This window comes from Berghia stephanieae, unplaced genomic scaffold (genome assembly GCF_034508935.2).
Source record: "Berghia stephanieae isolate SIO BIC M18660-M18661 unplaced genomic scaffold, UCSD_Bste_1.3 scaffold1, whole genome shotgun sequence".
NCBI lineage: Eukaryota > Metazoa > Mollusca > Gastropoda > Nudibranchia > Aeolidiidae > Berghia > Berghia stephanieae.
Genome location: NW_027621956.1, coordinates 260,655 through 285,654, shown reverse-complemented (window position 1 = coordinate 285,654; position 25,000 = coordinate 260,655). Strand labels below are relative to the sequence as shown.

The 25,000-nt window shown below is 34.2% G+C and overlaps 1 protein-coding gene across 1 annotated transcript in view; it reads right to left on the bottom strand.

Annotated features, from left to right (window-relative positions):
• LOC144960881 (uncharacterized) overlaps window positions 1-24,815 on the bottom strand; it is a gene marked incomplete at its 3' end in the record, with an annotated part of 59,364 nt that extends 34,549 nt beyond the window's left edge. The window contains exons 1-4 of the mRNA XM_078894272.1: window positions 24,638-24,815; window positions 22,050-22,187; window positions 19,725-19,856; window positions 10,652-10,759 (exon numbers count right to left, since the gene is read on the bottom strand). Coding sequence (XP_078750398.1) covers window positions 10,652-10,759; window positions 19,725-19,856; window positions 22,050-22,187; window positions 24,638-24,800 — 541 coding nt within the window. The remainder of the gene's footprint in view (window positions 1-10,651; window positions 10,760-19,724; window positions 19,857-22,049; window positions 22,188-24,637) is intronic.
• Between the last annotated feature and the right edge of the window lie 185 nt (window positions 24,816-25,000).

Sequence of the window (25,000 nt, the reverse complement as noted above, 5' to 3'; positions counted from 1 at the left end):
TGTATATATATATATATTTTTTTTTTTTTTTTTTTTTATTTTTTTTTATTTATTTTTTTTTATTTATTTTTTTTTTATTTTCTTTATTTTTAAATGTTTGTATTTATTTACTTTTTGACGTTCTTGTCTTTATTATTATTTTTTTTTTGCTATGAAGAAATTGTACTTTTAGTTCCAAATGTATCCCTTACGATTGTCGAATCATTGTGTTAAATGTTAGTGTAAATCCAATTTCCATTCAACAATGGCAGCTTTGTGACTTTCATATCCCATAGTCTTATACTTAAACACCTACCTTCACACCTTTCTTTTATTCTGTCTGAATAACCAAACACACTGAAATCCACGTGAGGAACTAATTTTTCCTTCATACTATACTAATAATTTATCATATGTGTGAAGATGGGAATTCACAGGTATGTTCCACACCATACGACGACATTAGTTATATGCTTAAATGTGTGCACAACGAATTATTCAACCTTTCGAGGTGACAGACAGCAATGACATTGTGGTGATTTTGGTTACATTTTGTGTCTTGTACATCTAACGTTTTGTTTTTCTCTTTTTGTTATAGATGCCTGCTTGTGTTAAAAGTTGATTAAAGCTTTAGAAAGAAAGTTCAAAGTAAAATCTCCTTTGTCTCATTTGTGATCCAAATCTACAGCAATTTAATCAACTGTTATCTACGATGGACCGACAGCTTCGACCAGCAATCCTGACAACGGACCCTAGCTCACACGAGGCGCTGAAGACTTGGCGCCACTGGAAGAGAACATTCGACGTCTTCCTTGACAGTCTCCCAAACACTGCAGCTTCCAGAAAACGTGCAACGCTTGTAACCTTCGTCGGTCCTTCTATCTACGAACTCATCGTTGAGTGTGACATATATGAAGTTGCTATCAAAATACTCGAGGCTGTATTTGACAAACCTAAGAATGAAGTTTTTGCCAGGCATTTACTATAATGTTGCAAGCAAGAATCTGGTCAAACGCTAGACCAATATCTACAAAAACTTTAAAATCTTGCCTAGGACTGTAATCTGAAAGCTTTTACTGCTGCGCTGAAGTTCACAAAAACGAAGCCATCCGAGATGCTTTCATCAGTGTCCTTATTTCACCTCACATACGCCAACGTCTACTTGAAAAGAACAAGCTCGATCTCTACACTGCTTTCGAGGACGCTAGATCTCTAGACATGGCTGAAAAACAGAGCTTGTCATATCGTTGACACGTGATAACTGCGGCTGTTGACGAACCACTAGACGAATATAAAGCAATGGACAGTACAAATGCTTCTGGATTCAATGAAGAAAAATGCTTCTTTTGTGGTTACAAAAAACAACCCAATCCAAATGCCCTGCCAGAGAAGCTACCTGTAAGAAATGTAGTAAATCAGGACATTTTGCCAAAGTTTATAAATCTGCCGTGCCGAAAAGTCCCGTAGAACTGCCATAACTTCTTCTTAGACTTCAGGGAATCCAAACCTAGCAACTACTCTCACTGTATCCGCCATCAATTGCTTAAAGAAATCCCAAATAATTGTTCTAGTAAATGGTGTTAAACTCAATGACTTGGTGGATACCGGAAGCTCTGAAAGTTACATTAACTCTAGTATCGCTAAAGAAAACTGCCGGAAAGTAAACCCTTCTTCATGTAGCATTAACATGGCGTCGACAAGTCTCACCAAACAGACGCAGGACCATTTTATAGTGCCTCTTTCCTAGAAAAAGGGAATATGCACGCAAAAGCTTTCACTCCTGCCCGATCTCTGTGCTGACATTATCTTAGGTCATGGTTTTTTAGGTAAGCACTCTGAAGTCTGCTTCCCATTCGATGGATCTCAAAACCCACTCAAAATCCTTGGAGTAGCAGCGGCCAATGTTGAAGCTCCTTCTCTGTTTGAGAAGAAGACTGTAGACCTATCGCTACTAAGTCACGCCGTCATTCAGAGTTGGAAGAACTTTTCATCGAGTCAGAAGTGCAGAAGCTCCTCAAGGAGGGTATCATCGAGCCTTCATCGTCACCACAGAGGGCTCAAGTGTTGGTTACGAGTGGAGAAACACACTGAAAGAGACTAGTTATTTACTATAGTCTAACTATCAAGAAATATACTCTACTTGATGCTTACCCTTTACCAAGGCTGGATAAGATGGCAGAGTCTTACACTACCTTTGATCTGAAAAGCGCTTACCACCAGATCAAAGAAAGTGACATGGAATATACTGCTTTCGAGGCTTGTGGTAACCTGTATCACTTCAAAAGAATCCCCATCGGTGTAACTAACGCTGTTGCCGCATTCCAAAGAACGATCGACAACATAATTAAACAAGAAGATCTCACCTCTTCCTTTGCTTACTTGGACAACGTAACTGTGTGTGGAGACGACTGGAGTGAGCATGATTATAATGTAAAACGCTTCAGAGAAGTTGCTAAAAAAACACGGACTGACTTTCAATTAATCCAAGAACGTGATATGTGTTGAACTCAATGATGTTACTGGCTACATGATTTTAAAATGAGAAATACGACCTGATCCCTCGAGACCACTTCACCAAATAGAGCCTCCTACTTAAAGTTCAGAAAAGGGCATGTGGCATGTTCGCTTATTATTCCCTCTGGATATCCCACTTCTCTGATAAAATTCATTTACTGAATAATAACACCACATTCCCATCTCCACCTGAAGTACTTCAGGCCTTTGACAATCTAAAGGAGGAACTCGAGACAGCGGTCCTGGTAACTGTGGATCCTCAGCTTCCTCTTACCGTAGAGTCCGATGCGTCAGACATAGCTATTTCAGCTACTCTTAACCAGGAGGATCACCCTGTTGCCTTCTCCTCCCGAACACTCTCGTCAAGTGAGAAACACCACTCTTCGGTCGAAAAGGAGGCTTACGCAATTGTGGAAGCAATCAGAAAGTGGCGTCACTTCTTAATCAATACTCACTTCAAACTTGTTATGGATCAAAAGTCTGTGGCTTTCATATACAATTCGATGCAAAAAGGAAAAGTTAAAAATGATAAAATTCAAAGGTGGAAAATTGAACTGTCTTGATACAACTACGATGTAATCTACCGTGCCGGGCCAGAAAACCATGCTGCTGACGCACTCTCTCGAGCTACATGCAGTGTGACCATTTTAAACACCTTCGGGAAGCCCTCAGTCACCTAGGAGTGACTAGAATGATTCACTTTGTACGACCAAAGAACTTACCGTACAGTGTTGAGGAAGTAAAGAAAATGACATCTGGATGTCCAGTCTGCTCTGAAATCAAACCTAGATTTTACAAACCAAAACAAATGCCCAACCTCATCAAATCTACCCAGCCAATGGAAAGGCTTAGTATTGACTTTAAGGGCCACTGCCTACATGTACTAGGGATAGATACTTATTAACTCTGATTGATGAATAGTCCCGATTCCCACTTGCCTTCCCATGTGCAGACATGACTACAACCACTGTAATTTACTGCTTGAACCAAATGTGTTCAATATTTGGCATGCCTCACTACGTACATTCTGATAGAGGTCATCAATTTGTGTCAGAGGAATTGAAGTCATTTTTCCACGAAAAAGGAATAGCAACTAGCTGATCAACTCCATATAACCCTATAGGGACTGGGCAAGTGGAACCACTAAACAACACAATATGGAAAGCAATCTCTCTCTCTCTCTCTCTCTCTCTCTCTCTCTCTCTCTCTCTCTCTCAAATCAAAAGGACTGTCTATCAACCAGTGGGAACTGGTTCTACAGGACTCCCTGCACTCTGTTCGTTCGCTTCTCTGCACTGAAACAAATGCTACACCGCATGAACGCATGTTCCAGTATACTCGTCGCTTTAATAATGGCAGCTCCTTGCCCTCATGGCTCCTATCGCCTGGGCCTGTTTACCTCAGACGCCATATAAGAAAATCAATGTATGACCCGATTGTGGATGAAGTTGATCTACTCGAAGCGAACTCACAATACGCTCATGTCCGTTTACCAGATGTCAGAGAATTACCTGTTTCCTTAAGGCATCTAGCTCCTTTTGGGAATGAAAGGCAGATTGAACCCACGCCAGTTGGTACACCGGGTGTTCTGGCGCTGGCTTCCGGCGACAACAGACGTGTTGTGAATGTTTACCTATTTTCTACACATATTTTTATTAATTTATCATTCAATCGTCGGAATTTAAGCCTAATTTTTATTCAAAATGGATGTGAAGTATATATTGTTCCTGATTTTTATATTTATTAGTATATTTATAAGCATAAATGGTGTTTTAGCCTGTGATTTTGCTGCCAAAATAAGCCTATCGATAACTTATACTCCAGAGACTCTCCGATCCCTCCAACCCGTGTCACCCCCACCACCCACTATTGACAAATCGTTTATTAAAGTAAGAAAGAGGGGGAGAAAAGGAGGAATAAAAACAAAATTTAACAGACGGCCTTTTCGTCCATTTTTACCCTGTGTAGTGACAGGTAATGTAAGGTCACTGAAAAATAAAATTGATGAACTGTTTTCACTGTGTCGTTTTAATAGTGACTATCGTCAAGCCTCCATAATAGCGTTAACAGAGACTTGGCTATCTCCTCACATACCATCATCATGTTTTAATATTGAACAATATTCACTATTTCGAGGAGATCGGACTAATGTAAATAAACGAACTGGGGGTGGGGTGTGCACATATATTAACAACAAATGGTGCCACCCCAATAACTGTCAGATAAAAAAAATGTATTGTGACGATTATATTGAATTTATTACTGTTTCGTCACGACCATATTATCTACCCCGGGAATATACTCATGTCATCATCATCAACGTCTACATTCCACCATCATCAGACAACACCACAGCGAAAAATATTTTGAGGAAAGAAATACAGGACATTCAAATTAAGTCACCCGATGCCGTATTGATGGTCACTGGCGATTTTAACCAATGTAAAGAGTTTACTCTCCCGGGACTTCATCAATACGTGGACTGCGAGACAAGGGACAAAAAAACATTAGATTTATTCCTGTGTAATATTAAAAATAGTTATAAATGTTTACCCCGTGCCCCATTAGGTTTATCTGACCACTGCATGCTCTTGCTACTCCCCACCTACCGCCCTGTTTTTAAACGTGTAAAACCAGTAAAGAAAAGTGTACAGATCTGGAATGGAAGTGTGTGTGAAGATTTGCGTGGTTGTTTTGAATGCACTGACTGGAATGTTTTTATCGAATCATGTGATAGTGTGGATGAGCTGAATGACTGTGAGTGAGTATTTAAAATTCTGTGAACAGCTAGTGTCTTGTAAAAAAGAAATAAAATATTATCCTAACAACAAGCCTTGGATAACAAAAGATCTAAAACTTATATTGAACCAAAAGAAAACTCTCTATACTAGTGGAAACAAAAAAGATCTGAAAACAAAACAAAAAGAGATAAAGAGGGTAATATCTAGTTGTAGAGATAAGTACAAAAATAAAATTGAAAAATGCTTTTCTTCTGGGGATATACGGGACACGTGGCGGGGCTTAAAACTGCTGTGAACTATAATCCAAAGCCCACGATTATATCAGAAGATATCGAAATTGAAACTTTAAATAAATTTTATTCACGTTTCGACACAGCAAACAAATTTGATATTGAAAATGAAAAACATAAATTAGACAGGCTTTGGAAGATGAAATGACTATTGAGGTCAGTGAAGAGGAAACGAGATTCGTATTTTCGAAACTAAACGAGAGGAAGGCTGCTGGGCCGGATGGATTGAAAGGAAAACTATTAAAAGAATGTGCCCACCAGCTTTCCCCCATTTATACACATATTTTTAACTGGTCCCTCCAATGCGTTTCGATCCCTGAAATTTGGAAAACTTCAAAAATTATTCCTGTTCCAAAAAAAGAAAAACTTGAAACTATGAACGATCTCAGACCTGTTGCACTGACTTCAATAGTCATGAAATCTTTAGAATAACTTGTTCTTGTTAAAATTAGGAATCAGTTTATGCCATTGAGTGATAGTCATCAATTTGCTTACAAACCAGGACGTGGCGTAGAGGATGCCATTTTGCTGTTTACAAACAACATCTACAGGCATTTAGATCACGCTAGGAGCTATTGCAGATTGCTTTTTGCAGATTTTTCTTCAGCGTTCAATACAATGCAACCTCAGTTGGTTGTTCAAAATTGACTAGTCTGAATTTAAACAAGTATATAATTGCTTGGGTGCTCGAATTTCTTACGGAGAGAGCACAATATGTTCAATTAGGACAAAACAAATCTTCCTGTATAACTACAAATACTGGTGCTCCTCAAAGTTGTGTATTGTCCCCTGTATTATTCACAATATACACGAATGACTGTAGAAGTCAAAACCTGAGTGTACCTTTAATAAAGTTTGCAGATGACACCGCTCTTCAAGGCCTCATAACAAATGGCAACGAAGAGGCTTATAGGCAAGAAATTGATAGATTTGTGTCTTGGTGTGATGCCCACCACCTAGAGCTTAACATAAGCAAGACAAAGGAGCTAGTGATTGACTTTAGGAGAGTGAAGGAACCGATAGAACCGTTAAAATTAAAGGACCAATTCGTCCAGCGAGTTCCTCAACATAAATACCTTGGTGTAACGATTGATGACAGGCTCAAGTGGGATGAACACTTGAAAATAATTAGGCATAAGATGTGCAGACGTACATATTTTTAACAAAACTCTCTCAGTTTAGAATAGATAAAACCCTCTGCACATTATTTTATAGAGCAGTAATCGAAAGTGTTTTGTCATTTTGTATAACAGCTTGGGGAGGCAATTGCTTAGCAGTGGAAAGGAACAAAATAAATTCAAATATTAAAAAATCCATTAAACGCTATATAAATGATGTTGACGATGTAGATCTTTTATACGAGAAATTTTGTATAAATTAAATAACTAAAATATTAAATGACCAGTATCATCCACTAAGACCATCAATTATTATGTCAGAAAGAAGTGGTCGCCCTTTCTCTATTTCAACGAAAACAGAGAGACACCGAAAATCTTTTCTGCCGTCCAGTATTAGGCTTTATAACAACAAGCAATAATCATTTATATAATTATTTCTCATTTTTACTTTTAAAAAATATAAATATTAATTTATTAATTTATTTGTTTTGCAATCTTTTCAATTTTCAATTTATAGTGACAGTTTTAACTATTTTACAGTGTTGAAATTATTCATATTATAAAGCGCAGCTCTGGTTATAGAGCTGCTCCTTTTTTATATATATACATCCAATTTCCATTGTATTTTTATCTTATGTGTAAATTATAACACGCCTGTACAAAAAATTTCCTTTTTGGGATGCAATAAAGTATCATTATTATATTATTATTATTATTATTATTATTATTATTATTATTATTATTATTATTATTATTATTATTATTATTATTATTATTATTATTATTATTATTATTATTATTATTATTATTATTATTATTATTATTATTATTATTATTATTATTATTATTATTATTAAAGCTTCTTATCTAACACCTGGTAATCAGACAAAGTTGACTGTAGAGCCCGATGTCGTCACTGCTCCAGATCAAAAACCCGATGTTACCAACCTTGTGCCTGACAATCCACCTGATTCTGTTTCTTTGCCAGAAACTCGTTCTCTGCCTAAACCGGTCATAAAACCTGCCAAGACTCCCATCATTAGAACAAGAAGTTTTAATTTAAGAAGTGGACCCAAATAATGATCTTGTTGGTTTGAATTTAAAGCCACGGAGAATGTGGTGATTTTGGTTACATGTTGTGTCTTGTACATCTAACGTTTTGTTTTTCTGTTTTTGTTATAGATGCCTGCTTGTGGTAAAAGTTGGTTAAAGCTTTAGAAAGAATGTTCAAAGTAAAATCTCCTTTGTCTCTTTTGTGATCCAAATCTACAACAGAACTGTGCATGTATCTGTTTGAAAAAACATCCACCAATGATATGCAGGCTAAGACGGTTGCACGTCAGGACAACACATTGAAAAAGTGTTGATATCTGGATGAACTCATCCTTAAACACCCACAGACTAGGTTCGCCACAGGAGGCTTGTTTGGGCCATACCAATACACTTATATCAACAGAATCACCTTCTTCAGAGAACAAAATATATCCACGGAAAAAGGACCCCGGTTTTGTTTTCTATTAAGTGGTGTATCATTCTATTATGGATTCCAATCACTTCCTAGGCTGGAATATGAAAAGGTATTTGACTCAAACACCCTTGCATCATCCTGCACAAAGCATCAAGTACCAGATGGACGGCCAGCAACTGGGTAAGCTACTCACAAGATAAGCGCTTCGAAAACAAAATCACGTGTCTATGTTTAAGTGCTCAATTATGTCATATAACATCAATCTGAAAACTGCTACATTTGCACTTGAAAATCATAATAAAATTGACAAATACTCTGTTGTCAACATAAGTGTTTTCTGCCCTAGGCCTGGTTGCTAGGACATAAACCGAACGAGTTGCCCTTGCCTTCTCCTAGTTGCTAGGTACTCTGAACACCTCACCATCCAATCAAGGGGTTCGTGCCAGCAGGCTTGAGAAATCATAGTAAGTTCTTGTGAATTTCGTTGGGCTGAACACAATACAGGGTATGTTATTTACCATTAACCTTATAGTGCTGTTCCTTATTCGTTGATTTCAGGAGAAAGACTAGAAAAATGAATGGAAAAGTAGAGCTGTGTCATTCCTATTTGTGATTTAAATGTATCTTGCTAGTTAATCTTTATTTTATCAGTGTCAATATTGATCCGTCCTGATAATAAAATGTGAGTATCCTTATTTATTTTACACTATCTGATATATATATATATTGGCTTTTGTCCACGTCTTCAATTGGCATAATGTCGGAAGAAGAAAATGTATTCCGTTTGAGGTGTTTACACTCCGTATGTCCTTGCTTCCGTTGTGTAGTGGTGATTAGTGTTGATGTGTAGTGACATTGCTGTAGTGTGCTCTCATTGCTTATATTATGAGTGTGTGTGCGTGTTTGTGTGTGTAAATGTGTGTGTGTGGGTGTGTTGTGTGCGGTGTATACATGTGTGTGTGTGTGTGTGTGTGATATTATTGTGGAATGTGGATGCATTGGGGGGGGGATGTTGGGGAAGAGGGGGGGGGGGGGGGAGGGGTATAATAGGGAAGGGGGGGGGGACTTGAGGAGGGAAGGAGGGAAACCCAACAGCGCCCCATTGTACGTCCACAAACACTCCAACCACCCACCTACGATAATAAAACAAATACCCACTATGATAGAACAACGGCTAAACAACCTCTCTTCAAATGAAAACACATTCAACAAAATAAAACAAGACTACGAAATGGCACTCAAACAGAGCGGATACACCTCAGCCCTGAAATAATAAAATATAATGCACGCCACAACATCAAAACTAAACAGAAAAAGGAACATAATATGCTTCAACCTGCCGTTCAACAACGCAATCACTTCAAATATCGGCAAACAATGCCTTGCACTCATCGATAAACACTTCCCGAAGAACCATCGCCTGCACAAAATAATCGACAGAAACAACGTCAAGATAAACTACAGCTGTGTACAAAACATGAAACAGATCATTACCAACCACAACAGACAAATCAAATCCGAACCCAACAACATTATGAAAAATAAAGACAACTGCAACTGTAGAAAGGACAATTGCCCTCTAAAAGGAAACTGCCAAATAAGCGCCATAGTCTACAAAGCCACCATAACCACTGACAACACCGCTGCACAATACATTGGCAGCACAGAACCCCCATTCAAAACAAGATACAACAATCACAAAGCCTCCATAACCCATGAAAGCAAAGCAAAAAGCACCAAATTAGCAATGCAGTATTGGGAACAAATAAACACTAATAAAACACCAACAATAACCTGGGAGGTCGTCAGTCAGGCAAAGCAGCCCCTACAGATGCGGTGCTAAAAAATACAACCTGTGTCTGACAAAGAAACTGGAAATATTATTACACAGCCACAGAAACAATAGCACCTTAAACAAAAGATCAGAACTAATGACAATGTGCAGACACTCTAATAAATGCAAGATCAAAACGCAAGTCAAATAACCCTTCCCCTCCCCCCCCCCCCTTTCCCGACACTATATACCCCTACTCCCCTTACTCCACACCCCCCTCCCCGCCTCCCCAGAAACCACATCCACAACAATATCACACACACACATGTATACACCACACACAACACACCCACCCACACACACACACACACACACACATTTATACACACAAACACACACACAGATTCATAACATAAGCAATGAGAGCACGCTACAACAATGTCACTACACATCAACACTAATCACCACTACACAACTGAAGCAAGGACATACGGAGTGTAAACACCTCAAACGGAATACATTTTTTTCTTCGGACATTATGCCGACTGAAGACGTGCCCGAAAGCCACAGAAACGTATGTCTTGGCCATATATAATGTGAGTGACAATTTATATTTTATATTAGCTCTAACCATCATTATCAAGCACTTCGTAGCTACGAGTACCCACCAACACTCATATATATATATATATATATATATATATATATATATATATATATATTATATATTTGTGTGTGTGTGTGTGTGTGTGTTAAAACGGACTCACCACAAAATCCATACGATTTTCGACAGAAAAGTGAGTAAGCATGACAATCAAACGGAATGTAGTATTTTAACTGAAATTTAGCCCGGTCTTTGCAATCAGGGGTCGTTTCTAGAAGAGAAGGAAAAAGCCCAAAATTAATGACTTCATTGCTGGCAGCTTCAATACGTGTAAAGATAATCTCCCTAAAGATTTGTGTAAAAACATTACCTTGAATTGAATTTAGTATGGAATAATAAAACATAAAATGGGCATTTCAGGTTTCCCCTTTTTCAACAATACAGGATGAATAAAACACGACAGACAAATGAGATAATGTGGTAGTGACGAAGTTAAGATGAATAAGCAAAACATTGATTGGCAGGAAATAGTATGTTCCTTTGAAAGGAAGCACACATTAAACTAGACCAATAGATATTTCTAGAAGGTGCGCAATTAATTAAGTGAAAAGATGAGAAACGGAGAGGAACTGTTTAATGCAGTTTAGAAACTGTTTCGTTGATAAAATGGAAACCCGAAACGCCCATTTAATCTTTTTCGTATATTAAATGAAGCTTAAATTCAATTCCACATGGTTATTTTTTTTCTTCGAGCAGCAACATTTACATATGAAATAAGATAAAAATGTGACACTATCTACAACATCATCTATTGTATAATTGTTATATTATTCTGTTCAAGCAATCCTATTGTATATTATGGTTGTATTGAAATAATTATTTATAAACAATCCGAGAGAAAACAATTTCGTTTCACAACCTATACTCACATGATATAAACAAATTAACCGTACAGGTGGCATAACAGCCGCTACAGTTGTGAATTAAAAATGACTACTGCCCAATTCAAAATCAAGGAAATCTGCAATAGCCCCAACAAAATATCACAAACAAATGCGAATAAATATCTTAAAAGAAATACATATATATATTCTTTAGATTATTCTTATGATGAGATTGGAACTTGAGACAAATGTTTAAGTCAAATTATTAGTAATTCCAGATAGTGGATATTTAATCTTTTTGATCGGGTCGATTTTCTCAACGTCTCCCATCAATCACAAATTAATCCCAACCAAATCGAAGACCACCGTCAAAGCATTACGTAGCAATGACTATCCCGTACAAATCTTTGGGCCTCTTTTTCGCTCACGAAGTCCCCAAATTCGCGACAAAATATTGGACGAAGCCATTCCGTGCATGCTATTAAAAAAAATTAGTTACGACGCTGTTTATCGACCAACATGACTGAAAGTTGGCAAACAGTTAGAAAAGAGGTCATTTTAGATTATTTGAAGCGAAAAAACTCGGACAATTACCAGAATACCGTTAAAATTGATTTTTACTTTTTGGAGTACAATATTTCTAAAACTACAAAGAGGAGAGATGTTGTCGCTCATAAGGTTATCTATTCACATTTCTTCTATTTCTATTTCAAATTTCATTGGATTATGATAAGTACTTTTCCCGTACTCTCACAAAACACCACCCCAATTTGCATTTCAATGAGTGAAAATATGGAGAGGGCCATTTTGCTCCCCCATCGCGCGACACGAAAATGACGTGAACGAGCCAAGGCTGCCAGATGGCCAGACTTTAACCTGACTTCAAATGTGGCTAAATAGAAAATCATATGGCTTTCACTATTAAGACTGGCCCACTTAAAATGAACTAAATTTTAACAAACAGAAAATTGAATATAATAGGATAAATGTCACTGAGACAAAAATAGATGAATAAAATTTATTAAAGAGATCAAATTATATATTTGGCCACACACTTGGCCATCTGGCGACCTTGTTCGCGATGACTGATGACACAAATCCTCGCGCGCTTTAAAAAAAAAAAAAGGTATTGTTCCATTGTCATGTCATAGGGATATTAGATTAACATCTCTCTCTCTCTCTCTCTCTCTCTCTCTCTCTCTCTCTCCCTCTCTCTCTCTCTCTCTCTCTCTCTCAAATAAACACTAGAACTAACATAAGCCATGGTCTCACGGGACTGATTGATAATAATTCAGCAGGCTTTTTTCGTGTCATTTTTATGGGTTGTAGACAGAAAATTACACTTCGGAAAAGTTTCAAATGATCAATATTATGTATATTTTAAAACAAAATTATAGTTGACCCTAGCCATACAGCTCTAAAACTATACAAGTTAGAACTCTTTTGATGTCTTCGTCATGTTTTCTGATAACTTTGCCATAAAGTTGGCAAGTTTTAATATCTAATTCCACGAGATACAGCCACAAACCAGAGTAAATCGCAGGTGTTGACCGTGTAGAGGATTTGGATGGTTTCAAAGACATCATTTTGAACAAACCCGGCAGAGTCATGCTTGCTGGATATGATAAGTAAACTGCTCAGCTGAAATTATACAGTCGACAGATTGAGTCTTACAACTGGCTGCATGCATTGAAAATGTTATTTTAACTTCAATATTTGGCTAACTACGGTGACTTTTAAGCATCAATTGTACTCATGATTTCAACGTATGTGTGTGTGTGAGAGAGAGAGAGAGAGAGAGAGAGAGAGAGAGAGATAGAGAGAGAGAGAGAAAGAAAGAGAGAGAGAGAGGGAGAAAGAGAGAGAGATAGAGAGAAGAGAGAGAGAGAGAGAGAGAGAATGGGGGGGGGGTAAGGGTGGAGGGAGACCATTGTTTCGTACAGTTCCTTTTGTGCATGATAACATATAAACTAAGTATGTTTCAAACTAAGTTGCACGCTTCATTAAAAAACGTATATCTGATTCTGAGTTGTGTTATCGTATCCACCCACTTTCATATCCTGGTGAATCACCGGACAGTGAACTTCAAAATAGACTGGGAAGAAAGTGACCCCGACTGAAGATGGTGTGAATGAAGATGGCGACCGAAATTCCTTATTCTTCTGAGCTGTTGTAATTCTTGAGGCCTTTTTGTGCATGTCTCTGTGATAAAGAATAAATCGATAATATTAATTTATTAACACAGCTTTATTTCGCACAGAGTGGGGATTCAAGAGAGCACATTTTAAATTGTTTTCGTTGTCTGTACTCCTTTCTTGTTGCTGTTTTCGCCGCTATTATTGTAGTAAATTAACAAGACGATGGCGATGGTGGTTTTGGTGGTAACGATATGGAAGATGACATCGATGATGATGGTGGTGATGCTGACGATAACGACGACGACAACGACAATGTTAATGATCGTGACTTTAAATCAACTGTTTTTTTTATGTGGGTGGGGGTCGTGATGGTTTGTAATGGTGAGGGCGATGTGGTCTGTGGCCAGTGAACACTGGTATCGCCCTTTGTTTTCTCGTTCCGTCCCGTTGTTTTGAATTTGACTCAATGCCGTCAAAAAAAGACATTGTTTAGTTGCGGGCATTGATAATAAAACGTCGACGTTAAAAATAAAGTGGTGAATACAAATCTCTCATAATGTTTAGAAGAAAAAGATTGGTAAAAATAAGGCTTTACCTTAAAATCCATTTTTAAAATGAGAATATCGCAACATTCAAGGGTGAGAACTTAAAGTAAAATCGATTTTAAAAAATACATGTGAATAAAACCGTGTCCTATCAGTTAGGCGTGTTACAAACATTATTAGAGCCGTCACTTTTCCAGATTAATGGAGATCGCGGGTTCCACACACGCAACCTCCGCAAAGTAAGTTGGCCAGTAGCTAAGCTTAAAAGCCAATATTCAACACAAACATATAACATTGAAACAATTGAGACATTGAGTATGCTCCGGTATTTGGGGTGAATTTTTAATTCAGAAAAGTGAGTGGAGCAGGTACTTTTGTTGATAAGAACTAGAATGAAGTTAGTAGGAAAGTGCAAGAATACAATAGAGAATAACAATTTCGCGGCGGTGATGGGGGTTTGAATCCGCGACCAAACTGTTAAGACAACTCCGCCTGGCCGGGGAGAGCGTGACTCTTCCGTACGAGCACATACATTGTTTGTTTGTTGTTGTTTTTATTTTCAACACACGAGACTTGGCTGGCTAATATATCCAAAAGGGTACATAGAGTTTGACGCATGTTTGAGACGGTCAGCGAAAAAAAGCTATTCCTGTGGCAGAAGCAATTATAGATTTCTAACATGTGAGCCGTCACAGTAAACAATCAGTAAAAAAGCTCAGAGAAAATCTTCACATCTCACAAACTAATCTGATGATGGACCCATGATAAGGTTCTGGGCGGGTTTAAGTCGTGAGAGAAAGTCGGAATCGAAGACGCGGCTTTAGATATCAAAGATAATCCTTCTAGCTGCTAAACTTTGAGCAGTCACAACTGTCAATCAGTGAAAAGCTGTAAGTAATGGTAAAAAGTAAAAAACGGAAAGTCTTGACATCTCATGATCAAACAGTTTGAAACTCTGATGATGGACCTATGAATATTTTGTGAGCTGTATTTTGTCATGAACTACACTCAGAATCCAAGACGCGGCAATAGATATCAAAGAGTAGTATAAGATCATCAAAAGATGTTACATGATTGACAGAGCCATTTAGGGAACTTACAATCTAGCAGAAACAAAATCTGAACCCAATAGGGTAAACCTGTCAATACAACATCAATCATCCTTCGACGATCCAAGTCTGCCCTTTGTGTGCGCGAAAATCGATATTTCATTTTCAATGTTTGTGATTTCATGACTTAATACCACCCACCAATAATTTCATTGGACAGTATCGCCAATCTCGACTCAGCATCTTGTTGAATTTCGTGATTTGACGATATATTATTTAACAATACAGCTATTGCCAGGTCATCTGCCGTCATGAAATCGCCAAATTATGATAGTAAAATCCCTTTCACGAGTGTGGATAGTGATGTGAGTTGTCCGTTCGATCTTGGATTAAATTAATTTATTACTTAGCCAATATCAACGTGTTCAATGGTTACCATAATTACGACTCGAAGAAAAATTGATGACAAGAATAACCGGGTATTCAATATAATTTTTCTTGAAATGTTAAAGATCTAAAAGATTTTATTCCAATCATAGAAGAAATATATAGGTATATGCAATTAATCTGTAAAATTGCGGCCTTGTCAGCTGATTTCTATTAGACAAAAAAATACAATTCTTTTCTTTCACCATCGTGTAATATATAGAGATGATATATATCATTTGGTATTTTTATGTGCTTGGGGTGACAAAAGTTTTGGATAAATGTAGGAAGTGGACATGGAAAGACAGTGGCATAAGATTATTTTTTTTAATGGCAACATTTCTTTTTGGACAAGAAACTGCTCATAGCTTTCCGCTAGAATGATGTAGCAATATACACGCAGAACGATACATTGTCCTTCAGTACAGGAAACAATAATATTTGTGACATTTCTTGTTATTGTTTTTCCAAACAATTCAACACAAAATATTTGGTCACCAAAATTTCCTTTTTAATAAAATATGATATATTGTCATTTTGTGACTATAATCAAATAATGCGTCACTCCCCCCCCCCCCCCTTAAAAACACTGACATGATGTACGTGTTATAAACACAAATAAATAAATATAATCATTAAATAAACGAAATAAAGTTCTTCCCGTGATAAAGGCGGCGCAGAGCAATGTGTAAGTCGTGCAGCATGCCGGAAAAGTCTGGTCCCGCCCCGCCCGCCTAAAGAGCGGCTGAATCAGCTGCGCTGCGGCGCCTTGACTGTCCTGAATTTCATGAATGGAGATGGGATCAACAAGTCTGACCGGAATAAATAATATTTATAGTATCAAAAGCGTATATTTTGTGCTTTTTAGCCACAGTCACGAACCCCCCCGCCCTCCTGTTTGTAAAAATTATTTATATTTTTTTCACTTTTTAAAATTATATATATATATATGTATATATATATATATATATATATATATATATATATATATATATATATATATATATATATATATATTGTCTTTCTCCAACCCTGCCTCTAATTTAAACAAAACCTTAACCAAGTATATAGTGCAATACAATGACCCTATGCTGCATAGGGAAATACCACTGCACAATTGTTAAAGCAGCGAATGACGCTCGGTTATAGTGCGGGAAAGTGGGTGGTGACCCTTGGACTCCTTAGGGACAAGGGATTAGGTTTACTTACAGTGAATCAAATGTTCTCTTTAAAATTAATGTAGTCACCTTCATTACCACCTTCATCCGTCCCCATAATTCAACAATAGCCCAAGAATAACAACCGACTACAAACAAATATATAAGACTGCAGGACAATTGGCCCTTGTACTCAGCAACCAGCTAATAGAAACATCCATCCCCCCCCCCTTCAACCAACATTAACCTACCCCCCCCCCCTTTCCACTAATATGTATCCATGCACATATAAAAAAAAAGCAAACAAACAAATTGCAATCTCATATCGAAATAATCTGGGCAGCTGATAGGCTGCAGACTTCAAACTTCCACCAATCAAAACCCACAGAATCCAACACCCCCCCCCCTCCCCCCCCCCCAAAAAAAAAACCAACAAAAAACAAAAACAAACTAAACTTCTATCAGTCCCAGGTAAACTTCGCTAAACAGCATTCCACAGCGCTTAATCATCCAATTCACCGAATAACTGATTGGTTTTGGTACCCAGTGAACCACCAATCAGAACATCACAATTGACCCCCCCCCCCCCACTCCCATTCTACATCTAACAGTACCTACATTCATCCGCTACTTAATTGTATAATTGTCTAAAAGAGTATTATAATTACAATCTACCAACCTAGTATATCCCCTAACTACCCAATTAACCCCTCATCCTACACAAATCCTCAGACATCATTAATAATCCTATCTTCTCAATATTTCAGTGTTTAAAAACAAAAAGAAAAACAAAACAAAACAAAAACTGAAAATTTAAAATATTAAGAAATCCATAGATAACGGATGATACAGAAGAAGTAAATGACACAAAGCTATTCTACTGCTACTGTCAATAACATGTTGAAAATGTTTGATAATAAACCTGACTCATGCAATTGATACTAAGTCAGAAGGACGTTAGATGGGATTGCCTGGGATTATTATTATATTTTAAGAATATATTGATATATATCTCGATATCTTGATAATAAATCATCAAATTCGAAATGTCCCATCTCATTATGCATCCCACTCGTATTCCCCACGCATAGGCAACCCCCCGACACACGTAATTCCATAGCAGGATATAGGTGACTTCAATCTATACGTTACCCATTGTCATCTATAAGTAGATCTCTCTCTCTCTCTCTCTACCTCTCTCTCTCTCTCTCTCTCTCTCTCTCTCTCTCTCTCTCTTTCTCCCACAACACACACACACACACGCACACTCTTTTTTTATTTTACAGAGACTAATTCCCCCCACACTTACACACAGTAAATGTCAGATGGTCAGAGTTCCTCGTGGCCAATTTCATAATCATAGGTAGCCATATTCACCCTTATGTTAACCAAAGAAAAGAGCATCGTTTTTTTTTTATTTATAAACGATCGACCACACTAAGAGAAAAAGGGGCTACGGAATAAAGTAAACACATTTAAAAAAAAAGAAGCAGAAGCACAATTCTAGTTGTGGACAATCTTGGCCAAATTGGCCATTCATATGATGATTTTGCAAATCATGTTAGCGTTGACAACCCTTTAAGTCAGAAAAGCAAAGTGTCACCAGCCGTTTCCCTTAATCGAGCCTTGCTATATTCCTTGTCGCCACCGTTATGACCACGAGGGACAACGTCCAGTTTATTTGGCAGATAACGGCCCTCCTTCTGTTGGTTAACTATGGGGCTTAAATATGATACTGTTTAAGCGAAATTTGTAATTGTTTCTTTCTTTTTAATACTTGAGATATCGTTTTGAAAACGGTTGACAGCAATATGTTAAATGTGAAGATATATCCAATTAAGTTTGTCAGTAATAATATGAGACCTACGAATGATAAATCCAATTGAGGTTGAAAGCAATATGTTAAACAAGAATGATGAATCTACTCAAGGTATATTAAATATATTATAAGTATATTAAATGAAAAATATTTGATCCAATTACTGTTGAAATTAATATATGTTAAATAAGAATGCAGCAAATCAAGGTTAACACCAATATATTAAATAATAGAACTAATTGCCCTTGAGAACAATATGTTAAATAAGTATGATGGTACCAATCAAGGTTGACTACAATATACTAATTAAGTATAATAGATCCCATTAAGGTTGTCAATAATTATAAAATGAGCTAAATAAATACAATTAAGGTTGACAACAATTTATGAACAGTGGATCACATCGATGTTGGAAACAAGTTATAAAATTTGAAGTATGGAGAATAGACATAATTGTACTTTTGTGAATCTAAAAAATAAAGTCAGACTATTGTATAAAATTGACTAGTGGATTACGAGTTATGGCGTCTTTAAAGGAGCGAGAGATCAGAAATTAGTGGTTATATTTCTCCTCTGAATCTCGAAAATGATATGAACTTTACATCAATGCTAATGTTATCAAAACGTGTTCTAGTTGTTTGAGGTTATATTGCGCAGTTTATCTTTACAGTTAGTTCAACCTCTATGTGTAAATGTGAACATAATTGTTTGTGTGTTATATTTGGAGTTTTTGAAAATTGATTTAGTTGACCCCTGTAATTATTCAATGAAAAAGCTGTCGAATCACCATTATATGACTTATTCATCCTGTACACAATGAACTCCATTATCTCCCATTTGCGCGCAAATGCGCATATTTATCAACCTCAACCGTCTGATTTTCGACCAACCAGATATTTACTCGTGCGTGTGTTTTCTTCAGCCCTATTGACCGCAACAGTGGTAAGTGCGATAATGATGTGGTGGAGAAGTTGCAATATTTGTGGTGGTGACGAATATAATGTGGTGGTAGTAAGGATGTAGCGGTGATGGAACTTATGATAATAATGTGTTGATGGTGGTGATGGTGGTGGGTGCGATGATGACGATGGTAATGTGGTGATGATCTTTGTTGCAGATGATCTTTGGTGGCGGTGATGATAATGATGATGATGATGATGATAATGATGATGATGATGATGATGATGATGATGATGATGTACTTTTCAAATGACTTACTGCAAGCTCCACAAGTTTTACGACAGAAGTACTTGTAATATAAGGTTCCAAAACAAAGTAAGGGCATTTTTTGTTGCAGAGCTTTACATTCTTTTTCACCAATCCTATCGTCACATAACATTACTTGACTATCTATTATAAAGAGAAGAATTGACAAATTAATAAATGGTCAGGTATATTGACAGATTTTAATTTATTGCAAATTCTTTCAAGTTAATTTAAATATGTATAAGAATGGGTATGATAAGATGGCGAATAATAAATGAAAAGCGTAAAATTATGTCCTTATTTTTCAATTATGATGGAGATGTTATCGTCACACTCATGGTTATTTAAGTGATATAATAATAATAATAATAATAATAATAATAATAATAATAATAATAATAATATAATAATAATAATAATAATAATAATAATAATAATAATAATAATAATAATATAATAATAATAATAATAATAATAATAATAATAATATAATAATAATAATAATATATAATAAATAATATAATAATAATAATAATAATAATAATATAATAATAATAATAATAATAATAATAATAATAATAATAATATATAATAAAATAATAATAATAATAATAATAAATAATAATAATAATAATATAATAATAATAATAATAATAATAATAATAATAATAATAATAATAAATAATAATAATAATAATAATAATAATAATAATAATAATAATAATAATAATAATATAATAATAATAATAATAATAATAATAATAATAAATAAATAATAATAATAATAATAATAATAATAATAATATATAATAATATATAATAATAATAATAATAATAATAATAATAATAATAATAATAATAATAATAATAATAATAATAATAATAATAATAATAATAATAATAATAATAATAATAATAATAATAATAATAAATAATAAAATAATAATAATAATAATAATAATAATAATAATAATAAATAATAATAATAATAATAATAATAATAATAATATAATAATAATAATAAATAATAATAATAATAATAATAATAATAATAATAATAATAATAATAATAATAATAATAATAATATAATAATAATATAATAATAATAATAATATAATAATAATAATAATAATAATAATAATAATAATAATAATAATAATAATAATAATAATAATAATAATAATATATAATAATAATAATAATAATAATAATAATAATAATAATAATAATAATAATAATATAATAATAATAATAATAATAATAATAATAATAATAATAATAATAATAATAATAATAATAATAATAATAATAAAATAATAATAATAATAATAATAATAATAATAATAAATAATAATAATAATAATAATAATAATAATAATAATAATAATAATAATAATAATAATAATAATAATAATAATAATTAAATAATAATAATAATAATAATAATAATAATAATAATAATAATATAATAATAATAATAATAATAATAATAATAATAATAATATAATAATAATAATAATAATAATAATAATAATATAATAATAATAATAATAATAATAATAATAATAATAATAATAATAATAATAATAATAATAATAATAATAATAATAATAATAATAATAATAATAATAATAATAATAATAATAATAATATAATATATAATAATAATAATAATGATGATGATAATGATAGATATGATGATATGATGATGATATATGAATGAATGTTGATGATAGATGATGATGATTGATGATGATATGATGATGATATATATAATATATAATATAATATATAATAATAATATAATAATAATAGTAATAATAATGATAATATAATAATAATATAATAATAATAATAATAATAATAATAATAAATAATAATAATAATAATAAATAATAATAATAATAATAATAATAATAATAATAATAATAATAATAATAATAATAATAATAACAGTAATAATCACAATTACACCTGAGAGTTACTTCTTTTTGTGTAACTGAGAAAATATAGGTTGACTAATGTCACCATAACATGAATGGGAAAATTGAATGATCATTGACTATCTCTACAAATTAGGATTGGTTACCTGAATTGACATTTCTAAAAAGACATAGATTTTTGTTGAGAGAACCCAACTCAGAATCAGCTATCAAAAACATTGGAACAAAAAATCAGATGCGTCTGTCTTCTCTCGCTAACTGAATCCAAATATTTAGCAATAAATGCTAAACTATTATATTAGTTTTAAGACAAAACTTTAAACTTCATTAATGAGCAATTTCTACTGTGATAAACCTATTATAAAGAGGACAAATGAAAGGGAGTTATCTAACCTTTTATTTCGAGTTCACGGCAAAATCCACATGTACTACTGCACACGTTATTATTGTTGGAACAAAAATTTGGATCTTGTCTCCGGTAATTTAAACAACCTTTAGAGGCTATCAAGTCTTTGCTGACGCCCGTGGGTCCTGTGAAAAATATGTTAAGTAATAACCTCATTGGTTCAAAGTTTAGTAAATTTAAGGATTACACCTATAACGTGTTATCAAGATATTTCATAAATTACCACTTTCTAATATGTCTTATACGTTAAATATTATCTATTCAATATGATGAAATCTAAGTAAATCTGTAATTAATAATTTTCCATGTACATCATAATTGTATGTGTTTTCTATTATTCTGATTGTCCTGTAAATCATTTGTATTGAACTAATATAGGAAAGAATCGTTTCATGTCTTAATTTATATTTACATAAAACATTCAATACCCGAGGTAGAGCCACTGAACATGTATGCAAGTTCCTTTTCACATAACAAATATTATAATGCAAGCATTCATAATAAAATAAATTAGAAGAAAGGATATCTTCTTCTCAGTTCATATATTTATATAAAATTATGTAAACAAAAAATATGTAAATATTATTGCTCAGCTCTGTGGCAAAAGGAACTAGTTTGAAAATATTTCAAGCATAATCATGTCTAGCTTTTACAATCTTGGTTCCTGTATTCGCTCTCATCGGGAAGTGAATATGAAAGTAGGTTGTTGAGTTTATTTCAGTTGGCATTGTGCATTTTAGCATTCCCAGGTATGGTGGTACAAATTACATAAAAGGTGTTTGTTTCTATGTTTACATGACGATGTAAGTTCGTTATTTCTGTTGAGTGTTGCCGTATTCGGTTTTGTGATGATTTTTTCTTCAAAACAGAGGTTGCAAATCTTAGATGAGAGGGAGTAGAAATCTGCCCTTGAATTGGTATTGTGTTGTATGTACTTTTTTGGGTTCCAAATGCATTCGGTAAGTGCGGTAGATTATTTTTGGGTATGTTTTTGAAATAAAATGTATTCAGGTTGCATAGTGTTTTGAATGTAAACTCTGAGAGTCCCATATATGTTCCTTGTTTTGATGTGTCTGAACGTGTAACCATGGCTTGATGGATAACGTTTTATGTCAGGTAATTTCTCTCTAGGATGTTTAATATCTTATAGATGGCAGGTGGTTGCTGTGTTCCTGGATGTTGTTATGTTTTGAAAATGATTAGTAGGTGCTGTTGTTTAGGTAGATAGTTATGTCTATGAAATTGAAACCCTTTTGTTGGCCTCGATGGTGATTTTAAGATTGTTGCCTGGAAGATTTTATATATTATGTCTTTATAATTTCAGTCTGTCTATGTTTTTTATTGCACAGTGCGAGCCCGTCGTCTATGCATAGTCAAAATGCTTATATTAAGAAGATGTAGATGGGAAAGTAGGTATAGTTCGACGAGCTAGCATGTTCCTGCTCGATCGTAGCTTCCCATGTTGAAATAAATGTTTGTAGATTTTTTTTTGTCGATGCTACTCCATTGTTACACAACGATGTGTTCATCTAATGCTGGCTGATATGGGATTCTTCTTCGGTGATGTTTTCATATGTTTTTGGAAATTGTAATGGGTTGAGAAGTAGGGTTTTGGTGACTGAAGGGTAGAAATTACAAAGATTATAGATAATGGCATTTTGTTGCTATTTGTTTTCTGTGTTTCTGTATGTAACTTCAGATGGGAGATTCCATTTATTTAATTCAATTTTGTTGATGGTGTTTATTCTGTCTAAGATCTGTTTGCTTTTTTTTTTTCAATTGGCGATTTGCATGGGTTTATAAATGGGCATGACCATTATTACGCAAGTTGAGTTTATGGACTTAAATAATAAGAAGGCGTTTGATTTTGCTTCAGACAAAGATGATGATGATTAAGAAGAAGAAGATGATGATAATTAAGAAGAAGAAGATGATGATGATTAAGAAGATGGTAGTGGAAGTTATGATTCGTGTATTTGATGGTTTAGACGTATTTTTTCAGATTTTATAACAGCAGAAGATTGATGAAGTATTTTGTGTCTGCAGTTTTAAAAATCAAAAGTTCTGGGTGGGCAGGGAGTTACTTGTTGTGTCTTCTATCTCCCTCTGTCTGTTTGCCAAGTGTTTTTTGTCTTTGTCTTGGGATGAGATTACTTGGTTTTGTCCTGACCCTGGCCCCAGTCCTTGGCTGCGAGGAAAACAACGAATATATAGTTATTGTTTTGGGAGATGATATTTTTTCCCTTGTAAATCATCTCTCTGTTATGTACAGTTATTTTTATTAAATAACATATGGTTTCTAGATATTTGAGTGTATTCATCCTAGTGCTGGTGTCTGGTTGAGACTTTCTGATGATCTCAAACTACTATACGGATAGTGTGGCATCTAAATAGGTTCTCTATTTAAGCAATTCCCCTGTGTCTTACTTTTGCTTCAAGTCCTTTTAATTGTACATCAGGAATGTCTTTGATATCCAATGTTCCTCATTTTTACTGGCGCTGATATATCCAAGATGTGTTGCATGCGCCTTAAAACCCATACAATAAATAAAAATATAAATCAAAACCAACTCACCACAAACTTGACATGTTTCACGGCAATCACCTTTTAGTTTTGTATGCTTACTACAGTCTCGTGGAGCGTGTAATTGTAAATCTTTCATCTTCTTTAAACAAGCTACTTTTCCAATTTTGTCATAGCATGATTGACCTTTTGCTAAATAAGAATATAGTAACATAGTTATTGGGAATCACTGAAAGCCTCCCTCTTTGTTAAGATAAAATGTCAATAGATAAACAATAAACAAATATCATAATCGTTATCGTACTCGGTTAAATCTCGGTTTTATTGACATTAATACTAAACATACTTTTAACGTTTTATAATTATCAATCATGTAATACATTTGGACATTAATATAGCGTCATTACCCATTTA